The 11,385-nt window shown below is 38.5% G+C and overlaps 1 protein-coding gene across 2 annotated transcripts in view; it reads right to left on the reverse strand.

Moving 5' to 3' along the window:
• Nucleotides 1–11,385, reverse strand: part of ATXN10 (ataxin 10) — a 166,993-nt gene that overhangs the window by 90,456 nt on the left and 65,152 nt on the right. For both annotated transcript variants that reach the window (XM_017529465.2, XM_017529467.2), the window contains 2 exons: nucleotides 8,131–8,239; nucleotides 6,472–6,641 (listed from right to left, as the gene is read on the reverse strand). In XM_017529465.2, the coding sequence (XP_017384954.1) occupies nucleotides 6,472–6,641; nucleotides 8,131–8,239 (279 nt within the window). The remainder of the gene's footprint in view (nucleotides 1–6,471; nucleotides 6,642–8,130; nucleotides 8,240–11,385) is intronic.

Raw genomic sequence — 11,385 nt, forward strand, 5'->3', positions numbered from 1 at the left:
ATCAGAATTAACAGCCCATGATCTGTGTAGACACAGAAACTGATTATAGGTAGAGTATAAGACAGGGGGCGAGGAGCAGGCAGGAGAGTATAGTGAGGCGTGTGGAAGAGAAAGGGTTTCTGCACAGGTCAACGGGGTACCTGTCAACTTGAGTTCTGAAGGCCAAGTTAAGGTCATTCAGGGTAAGTATGAAGGTTGGGAAGTCCACACAGTGCTAGTATAGGCCGAGAATACAGAAGCTGGCCCTATATGAGCACCAAGGGCCATGCCACCCTGGCCTAATTTACAAATGGAAAAAGAAAAACACTAACACCTATTAGCTCAGCATTTATGTATTTCTCTGCAGAACAATCATTCAATCAATTATCTCAGTAACTGACAAGTCAGCCAGTACTGATGTACAAAATAGGTACTAATCCTCATTGAGAGCAAAATCTAAAAAAATTAATAGGAAATAGCCATAGATTTTTTTTTCAGTTTCATGATTTAACAGGCAAATATGCTGCTTGAAAACATTTCAGACAGGAGGAAATAATAAAGGAGTTAATAATTTGCCTGCTCTTGGCTCCCCATGACTAGATACAAAAGGCTGAAAAGTAGCACACCCCACCCCACCAAAAAAAGCCACTAAAAATTGATCATGTTATGAATGTTTAACAACTGTAAATTCAGTCTTAAATTTTATTTAAGATTGATGAAAAAACTGCAATCAGATCTACAAAGCCTAAAGCTGGGATTTAAAAAATATTTTTTAAACACCTGCAAATATGATACATTACAGATGTTGTCACAATCTAAAATATATATGATTTGGATAAGTCAAATAAAAATATGGCAAATTATAGTAAATTAGAATATATTCAAACATAAAGACTTTCAAAAATAATTACACAACTCAGAAATTTAGAGGAACATTAATTTTCACTTGAAAAGTTATTTATTTTTACTATTCTTTGTAAATATAGCCAGAAAATTGTAGAATTTACACTCTTCAAACAGAGAACTGTGTCTTATTTGCTATATATCTTCAGAACCTAAAAGTGTACTTGGTATGTAGTAGACATTCAACAAATACTTTTAAGTTATCATTCAAGAAAAATTAGAAAAATTTACTGAATGCCTACTATGTGCCAGGTACAATTTGGATGCTGGAAATAACATGATGAGCAACATAAAGTTAATGGAAAATGTATTACAAGATGATTTTATGTATATAAATGAAGCTGCCTTCAAAATTGAGAACTGAAGGGGCCAAATAAAGTTTGTCTTTTCATGTTGAACTTTTCCATACAGTACAGACTTACTTTAAAATTAAGTTTTGCTTGTAATAAAAGCTTTATAGGCACATATATCTGACATGGGATCATCAAGTATGTGACTGCTGGGAATCTTGGAGGAGGAAGGAGGAGGAGGAGGAGAAAGTGAACATTACCATAACCTCTAGCTGAACAGACATATGGCCCAATCTAGTCAATACAATTTCCTTTGGGGGGAAAGGCAGAAAAACTAGATCATCTGTCTGTCCGATTTGAAAACTGCATTAGGCTTTATGAAATAAACATGTTTGTTTTTTCTCCTAATGAATATTCACTTAAAGAGGTTATGACAATTGTGAAGAAAAGAAGAATGGGGAAGAAAAAGGTAAACCATACATTCCTTATTCTAACGAAGTCATCGAAGAATGCTTTCTTCATGTTTACAGCATTAGCATCTTTGTGCTTCTTACAATAGAAACTAAAACAGAATCTCCATTTACGTCCACAAAAGTTTAGAAGTAAACTAATCACTGCAGTTGTAGCAAGGAATTACTATGCAAGTTGAGAACAAAAAATAAGAATGGAAGTCAGTAAGGATTTGACACCTCCCTACCATGACATGGGAAAGGAAAGTCTAGCAACTCCTTTACAATTCAGGAAACACTACATCTACCACATGTACAGACTTAAGCATTAAAGACTCATGACAATTTGGGGTAAAGTACACTTTTGTGAAGATTTTCAATCTGAGGCCAGGTACCTTGATTCTCTTAAATCTTAGCCAAAGACAGACATCTCAAAGAAAGATGATCACCCTTCCTATTAATACCATGCTCCTGGCAGTCCAGCCTGTTCTTAGAGAGAAATGCTCCTGGCACAGCCAGCCCAGAGGACACATCACCCACCTGTTCTTCTCTGACAGGCCTCACCACATGGGCTTTTGCTACAGCTCCAAGTGCACGTGTGTCATTCCCCCCACTAAAGTGACTGTCTTCTCCAGAGCATGTAACACACAGCATTTTCCACTCAGCAAGTGCTGGCTGAATTAAATCACACTTGGTCTCTGGGCCTTGGTTTCTTCATTTAGAAAATGATGCTGGAAATACCTTTTCGGCCCTTTCCACAGAGGTCTCATAAGGCTCCAACAAACTAAAGCAGATGAAAACAATTCTGGAAAATGGAAAGGGCCACACCAGTTTAAGGGGGCCATCCTGCAGGTGGGCACCATACTCACTGCAATGGATGAAGTTATACAAACAACACAGACACAGTTGGGCTTAAAAGACTCTTGCTCAAAATTCAGAGGAATCAGGCAGTACACAAAGATTTTAGGAAAATTTGTGTCATGAGTAGTCTGGGATTCTGATTCAAAGAGGCAAGCATGGTCCCCAGATGCTCCCAAAATGGAAACCTCACAGAAGATATACCTGCCTGACTTACCCATCAAAGGATCCCCAAGGCTGGGAACATTCATATTTGATGAATGGGTGAATCAGAAACAGAGATGAAAGGACCCCCAGAGCTCCAGACTTCATCCAGGAGGGAGTCTAAGGGGCCAGGCTGGCCTAGGAGACCCAGATTGACCAGCCTCCAGCGTGAAATCCTTCAGAAAGTCTACTTTAAACCCTTTCCTTCAACTCTTCGAAAAGCTCTCACCATGGTGCAGGGAAGTAAGCACGGCCCTGGGAACTCAACAGGCAAACAAATCCCAATTCTACCCTGGGCTCTGCACCTCACTAACTGGATGGCCTCTCCTTAAAATGTGGTTAGCAGAACCTGCTTTGCAAGGCTGATGCAAAGATTAAAGTTGATAATATATGTAATTCACTAAGCACAATGCTGGGACATAGTAAACACTAAACAATAAATCATCAGGCCCTTTTGTCTTTTGAGCAAAGGGGGAACCCAAATTAGGCTAGATGACACGAAATCCCCCCCAACTCAGATCTTTAGTCCTGGAGCAGAGACAGAGCCAAATTTCCCTTTAGCTGGGTTAGAAGTGGGACAACATATCAAGACAAACACTGAGAATTATTGGCCCCTGATAAAGAACTGCTACATAACCATCCATTACATTTTCCCAAAACTACAACCAAAGTCATCTGAGTGCTAGTGCGCTCCATCCCTTAAGGCAACAATGAGCAAGGCAAACACTCGTAACACCTAGCTGGATCCAGGATTTGACTACAAGAATAAAGAAGACTCCAGCACATCTAGAATAAGATATTGGTGTTGTGTCAAGAGTCTTTGGGAGGAGAAAAAAAATCCCAGAGGTAATGCTTTCAGGTTCAGGCCTTTTGTTGACACAGGTAAGAAACTGGAAGAAACAGAGGCATTTGGGTTGATACTCAAAGAATGAACTCCTTCATACCCTCTACACTGTTTGCTGAGAAATCAGCAGTGCTATTAGCAACCTCACAAGTGACAGGACACACCACTGACTTCCTGTGCGCCCCGGTGACCTCTACACAGCAGCACTTGGGCACACTCCATATTTACTCCTGGTGCAATCTGGTCCTGACAACAGTGAGTTATTTCACAAGCCTTTTAAGGGTTACTACATTTTGTTCCTGTAAGAGGCCAGTCCAAATTAGCAACAAAAGAAGAGTTAAACACAAGAAAAACCACCTCTTTGGGCCCAAGAAAGGCAGTCCTGGGCATTAAAAAGGTAAAGTGTTTATTCTCTATCACCTTTCTTTTGCAAAAATCTGTCCAGTAAGTAGTTTCAAACTCTTGAAGATGAGGAGTGACAAAATGATGTGCCGATATACTAAAAGCGCAAGTTGTCTAGAGTTTGGTTCTGTGCCATGTCTCACAGGAATTATTCCAGTTATCAATGGCTACATAACAAATTGCCCCAAAATTTAGCATCTTGAAATGGACATTTTATTTCAATTTTTCTCCCCGACTTTGTTTTTCAGACTAGAGGATTTCTACTGATACATCTTAAAGTGTACTAGCTCTTTCTTCTGTGATCTTTCTTGAGGTTAAGCATATTCGGTAATTTTAAAAATTTTTAGATACTCTATGTTTCAGTTCTAGAATTTCCATTTAGTTCTCTGAAGTTTCTCTTTCTCTGCTGAGATATTCTATCTTTTCATTCCTATGAAGCATATCGCCTTTACATCCTTGGGCATGGTTACATTTGCTGCTTTCAAATCCTTGTCTGCTAAACCCAGTATCTGTGTCTTCCAATTCACAGTCAGTCTCCACTGATGATCTTTTCAACTGAGAACAGATCACACTTTCCTGTACATCAAGTAATTTTAAACTATATCCTGGACATTGCACAATACATTATGTTGTAGCAATTCTCGATTCTATTATGTTCCTCTAAAGAGTGTTCATATTTAGGCCACGTGTAGTGGCTCACCTGAGGTCAAGAGTTTGAGACCAGCCTGGCTAACATGGTGAAACCCCACCTTTACTAAAAATACAAAAAATTAGCTGGGTATGGTGGCACATACCAATGGTCCCAGCTACTCAGAAGGCTGAGGCAAGAGAATCGCTTGAACTCGAGAGGTGGAGGCTACAGTGAGTCAAGATCACGCCACTGTACTCCAGCGTGGACAACAGAGCAAGACTCCACCTCATAAAAAAAAGGGTCTTGATATTTTTCTTTTAGAGGGCAGTTATCAATGATCTACAGTATAAGTTGGACTTGTACTATAAACTCTAGGGTAGGTGCTCTAAATCTTAATATGATTATTTCATTCTTAGTATAGCTGCTTGGAGCCTGCCCCGCACATGTGATTCAGACATTAGCAGAAATTTAGGTAGCTGATACACAGAGGTGGGTTTGTTTTCTGCTCTCCACAATTCCCCCCTCACTTTCCAATGCTATGGTTGCCCTCAAACTGTTCTTTGATTCTTCAAGCTAGAAAGAAAGACTGAAGAGTTTGTAATGACTTTTCACTGCCCTGATGCCATACACTGTGTCACTCCCTTATTCCGGTGTCAACTGCACTCCAGAATCTGCCCATTTGTGTCAAATTTGAGTGTCTTCGCATGGCTGGTTTTTGTCCAAAGTTTATAATTGTTATTTGCAGAAGAATCAGACCAACAGTAACTGACTGGGCTACTAACAGATATGGAACCTACATCACCTTTTTTTTTTTTTTTTTTTTTTTTTTTTCACTTTTTCTCACAATACTATGGGTCATGAATTCAGAAAGGGTTTTGCCCAGTAAGGGGGGGCCTGATGTATGTGGCATCAGCAGGGCAAGTAAGAAACTGAGGCTGGATCTACTCCCAAGATGGTTTCTCACACACATCTCATGCCTTGATGTTCCTTGACTAGACTTTTCCTCTCTCCTCATTGTATCTTATCTTCCAGCCTTTCCCACCTGTATTCAGCAACTCACAGCAAGGTCATCTCAGGGAATCTATACTCCTCACGTGGTGACTGGCTTCTAAGGAGCCAGAAATAGAATCAGCTAGACCAGTTAAGGGCTATGCTAGAAATTGTTTAGGATCACGTATTTGATTGCTCACAGCAGCCACAGATTCAAGGAGATGGACAAATAGATGCCAATCCTTGACAGGGGAGTGGCAAAGTCTTACTGCAGAAACATACGTAAAATGCAAGACGTTCTGCCATCATCTTAAAAGTGTAATCTGGTACAAATTTAATTAATATTTAACTAAGCAATCAAATGTCACCCAAAGTAAAACTCCAGAAAAATACAGGATGATGAGATTGATGTGAAGCATGTGGTCCAATTGCCCTGAGATCTTTCTTACCATTCTCTCACATTCTCAATATAATTACCTTTAAGTTCATCCACACATAAGAGATTTCTAAAAGCAGCCTACTGGGTCCTCAAAGACTTCATACTTAAATATTATATTCCTTTTACATCCATTTTAAAACACCTAGAAGAAAAGGCTTATGATGCTACCATCCATAAACATAGGCTATAGATAAAAGTTTTATTTTTTCTTAAGATAACAGGCAATAATAACTAGTGTTTAGTAAATATCTACTATGTGTTAGAAATCTGTCTAGGCTACAAAGAGCCTATACATTAATATATATGTATATATACATACGTGTGTGTATGTGTGTGTGTGTGTATACATATAAAATATGTAGCTCTCTCCAAGCTACTTTCTAAGCACCTCAGGCTTTCACTCCAAAAGAGTGAATGTCTTCCAAAGACTATATTCTAAATGAAGCCATGTATGTGTAATACATGCTAAGCAATCCTCTTACCTTGTCTTGGTTATCTTTATTCTTGTAACACAGATTTCCAATCAGACGAATGAGATGAGACTTAAACCCCTCGGCCACATTGGAGATGTCACCTTCTGCTCTCACACAACCACAAGTACTGAAAATGTTTGTGGTTTCTTTCGCAGCTACGTGAATCATCCGTAAAAGATCTATAACCAAAAGAGTAAACTTCATTTTCCATAGAAAAGTAACTTTTAGTATTTTGTACTACTAGTTTCTATAAACAAATCTAATTTATTTTACTAGAATAAAGATAGAGCACTGAAAGCTGTCTTTAAACAATGATTCAAAGGCTCTTCTGCCTTTGCTTTACATTTGTTTACTCCAGTTTTAGAGACATAAGCCATAATGACTGCCTCAACTCAGAATTTCTTTTTATCTACAAAGAAAAGTTAGCCAAAAATTTGCTAGCATCCTTCTTACAAAAAGGTTTCCAATCTCAACTTCTTTATGAAAGAACTCTGTAATAACTTTAGTCAGTGAAGTCTAAAACACAGCATCTATTCATAATGACGCATATAATAGAAACCCAGAGTGCTTGCTCTTCCCCCTCATCCAGTCAGCCAAATCATCAGAAGGCAGCATGTGTTTGACATACTTCATTTCAGCTACATTCAGGAGAAAGAACTTGTCAGTGCTATCCTCTGTGAGCACCTCTCGGCAGCCAATGAAAACAGACAATCTTTCAGGAACTGTATTTCCGTGTTTCCGCATTATCTCATTTAACCCTCTCAACAAATCTATACAGGAAGGTATCGCTTTCCCAATTTTAAAATGAAAAAAAGAGGCTCAGAAAAGTTGGTACTTGGCAGAGTTGGGATGGCAACACACGCTGACCCTGGCTCCAAACTCAGGCTCTTTCTGTAATCACTCAGTGTCCCAGGTTCCTGGTGTTGTATTTGAATTATCACTAAAAGCACTGTACTCAAAATACAACACTGATGGGAACTCTTAAGGATCTTCCTCTACAGCTCACTGCTAGCTCGTCTATACTGCTAGACACAAAGCCATCTTTCTCAGTACACTGGTCTCCAGAGTAAGTACTGTCTCTTTAAAGGAAAAACTAGTGAACAATGAACAGCAAACCTAAGCATGGCTAACCACAAGGAACATGTTCTACTTGAATTATTTTGCAAACAGCTTTTTAGCAAGGGTGGTAATGTCTTTAACAATGGCTTCTTGTTTAAACCATTTTCTCACAAGATTTTTATATATAATATGTGTACAACATCATTCTACGTGTTCACTAAATGTAAATGGGAAAAATTTACTGCCACATTTTGCAAAGCTATAGTAATATAAAACCACTATCATCATCGCAAACCTCCCCTGCCCCTCCATCTTCATCACATCCTATACTGATGAAACAGCTACTATGTGCGTAACCGGCACTGTTATCCTCACGTTACCGAGAAGGAATCTTCAGTTAAACAGAAGGGAAGGGGCTGAACAACAATGTGGGCTCAGGTTTATCTGGCCCCGCCCGAACTGTTACAACACTGATTCCTCTCAAAATACTATATTCACAAAATTCCCAAAAGTACACTGAAAATTCAGGATTTGTGTTTGGATTTACATTACAGTGTGACAAGCCAAAGATTTCTTAGCTAAAAATACAATGTGTGATATTCCACTCACCAATCACTCTTTCCAGCAAGCCAGGGAAAACCTGCAGATAGCCAAGCAGCTCGGTGTTCGCAGTCATTTCGCACAGGACGTCGAGAAGCCTAATCGTAGCCAGCGCCTCCTAGAAAGAAAAGACAACATAACTTTTAAGCATGTTCGAAGTGAAATGATTTGTTATAAATAACAGTAAGAGAATATTTCAATAAATTTAAAGGGTCAGTGCTTGTAATAAGTCTAGAGAGAGAAACAAAACTGTGAAGAACAAAACCGAAGTATGAAATATGTACACGACTCATCATTTTCGCTAACAGCAGACATCTGCCATGAAGAATGCAAGATTATGTGTCATTATGTGTCTTCTTGGAGCAAAGAGTCAGAAAAGTTCTTATTCAAGCAAAAAGACATTCCAACAGTGGAATAAATGTTCAAAATTACTAGCTATATACATAACATTTATGCAAATACTTTCTTTTTAAAGCATTCCCAGCATGCAAGTTCCACTTTAAAGATACAAATATCCCATGAAATACATTAATTTCTTATCCACAGAAATCCTGTAAAATGCTGTGGTTGAAAAGACTCTGGCTTTAAGAACTTACATAATTTCTGGGTAAATAGGAACTTCTATGCAGTGTCTTGGTAGATGAGAAAGACAGAGTTATCTGAAAACATTACTTTACACAGCTACTAAATAATTTATCAAATACACTGCATGACCAAGAAACCACCCAGTACCAACTGCATAGCATTAGTCTACAAAAAAATTATAAATGTAACTTTTGTATGGATTGTGAAACCCATTTTTATTTTATTTTTTTGAGATGAAGTCTCCCTCTGTCGCTCAGGCTGGAGTGCAGTGGCACAATCTCGGCTCACTGCAACCTCCGCCTCCTGGGTTTAAACAATCCTCTGCCTCAGCCTTCCGAGTAGCTGAGATTACAGGTGCCCGCCACCACGCCTGGCTAATTTTTGTATATTTAATAGAGATGAGGTTTCACCATGTTGGCCAGGCTGGTCTTGAACTCCTGACCTCAGGTGATCCACCTGCCTCAGCCTCCCAAAGTGTTGGGATTACAGGCACGAGCCACCGCACCAGGCCTGAACCCCATTTTTAAAGTACCTAGTCACTGACAAAATGTGGCAGAGATTATAAAGTTAGTCCATAAAGAACATTCTTCACTTTGAGAGGCCAAGGCCAGGGGATCACTTGAGGTCAAGAGTTTGAGATCAGCCTGGCCAACATGGTGAAATCCTGTCTCTACTAAAAAACTATATAAATTAGCCAGGCGTGGTGGCAGGACACCCATAATCCCAGCTGCTAGGGAGGCTGAGGCAGGAGAACCGTTTCAACCCAGGAGGTAAAGGCTGCACTGAGCCAAGATTACACCACTGCACTATCTAGCCTGGGCAACAGAGCAAGACTGTCTAAAAAAAAAAAAAAAAAAAAGGGTAACATTCTTCAAAAGAAAGATAAATTACTTCCTTGTTAATTCTAAATGTGTATTTACTGTTTTCTAATTAGGAGACTTAAAGGTAATAGTTAATATAGTATTCTGAAATTCAAAATAAATAGCAAGAAACAACACATATTTTTAATGTCTTGGATCTTTAATTTTACATCAAAACCTTCTTTTGCTAAAGAGTTAAGGGGGGAAAATCTAGATTAGAAGTCTAAAGTTAGTACCATGCTAAAACCAGTCTTGAGTAAATCCATCAATTTCACAAGGTTTCAACATCCTCTTTTGTAAAAGGTGTGGCTGCCCAGATTATCTTGAGATACCACTGTTCCTTCAAGAATAGACCTGAAGCAGAGCATGCACAAGGTAACCCTCAATATCTTGTCATAGCAGGTAACAAAGAAGCTATTACAGGCCACTAGGGTCACGTTGGAAGGAATCAGAAACAACTCGATGAGGCTCACACTGGACAGTGATGGCACATTAAGCATCAGAAAGAATCACAACAGCAACAGACTGAAAGCAAAGCAAGTTGTTTTGAAGCTATGGCTTCATAATGAAAATAAAACAAAACAAACCAACTTGCTGGTCATCTTTGGATGATGCCACAAAACCAACTCATTACTCTGAAGACTGGTAATCAAAGGGAGAAACAAGCACTTATCCTGCCTTTCTTCATCCAGTGTACCTCACAGAACCCAATAATTCACTAGGGAAAGTTTCTCTTTAAAAAATATTCCTGCTAATAAACAAAGACTGAACACTAATATTAAAATACCACCATTCTCCAACACCTAAAGAATTCACAAATCTAGGTAATTATTAACAACTGCTGACATCACAAAGAGATAACCAAGCCTCCTGTGTTTCTTGATGAAAGTAATATCACCAACAATGAAACATTACTGCAAAAACACACAAAAATAACCCAAATCTGAATACGCCTCTGGAACTAACTTTCATTCACAGGAAATGCAAGGTAAAGAAGAGTATGTTAAGTGCCACCCTGGGGACATACTCATCAAAATCTGAAATCTAGAGAAGTCTACAGGAAAAACAACCTAGTTTCTCCAACAAATAAGTAGCAAAAAGGAAAAAAAGAGGAAGAAAGGGAAACCTATACACTACAGTGAGGTTAGGTTAATCAGTTGCAACATATGGCCCCTTGTCCATATGCTGTTTCAACAAAATAAACTTGAAAATGATTATCAGATGATGGGGAAAATCTGAATACTACTTAGTTAATAATTCATGTTGTTATGAGTTACTTTAGATGTGCTCATAGAATTACGCTTGTGTCTGAAGACTCCTTATCATTTAGAGTAACTGATGAAATATGTTGGAGCTTTGATTCAGTCCACAGCAACTGGCATAAGAATGAGTGGAACTGTGGTGGAAAAAGGAATGGTGACGAATAGGAAGCTGCCGAAGCCTGGGGATGGCATATGGAGTTTAAGTACACTTTCTTCTTAGTCTATGTTTGAAACTTCCATGTTAAAATGACAGAAATAAAATTAGAGGTTGGAAGAGTTTAACTGGAAGTTTCCTTCCCACTCTTAAATTCTATGATATTAACTAAAATAAACCTAAAAGAAAATTAATCTATCCCCATCTAACGCATCCCCAATTTTAGTCATTAAAATCCTTTTATTAATAAAGCGTTTTTAATGAGCATCTGGAAATTGGTAATGGAAGAACAGCCAGGAAAAATTACTCTCTTAAAAAGTAAGATTAATGAGTAAACTCCCCTTCCAGATATTTAAAAGTCTTATGAAACTATATTAACTAAATGAGGCACTAGAGAAAAAAA

This window comes from Cebus imitator, unplaced genomic scaffold, assembly GCF_001604975.1.
Source record: "Cebus imitator isolate Cc_AM_T3 unplaced genomic scaffold, Cebus_imitator-1.0 Scaffold59, whole genome shotgun sequence".
NCBI lineage: Eukaryota > Metazoa > Chordata > Mammalia > Primates > Cebidae > Cebus > Cebus imitator.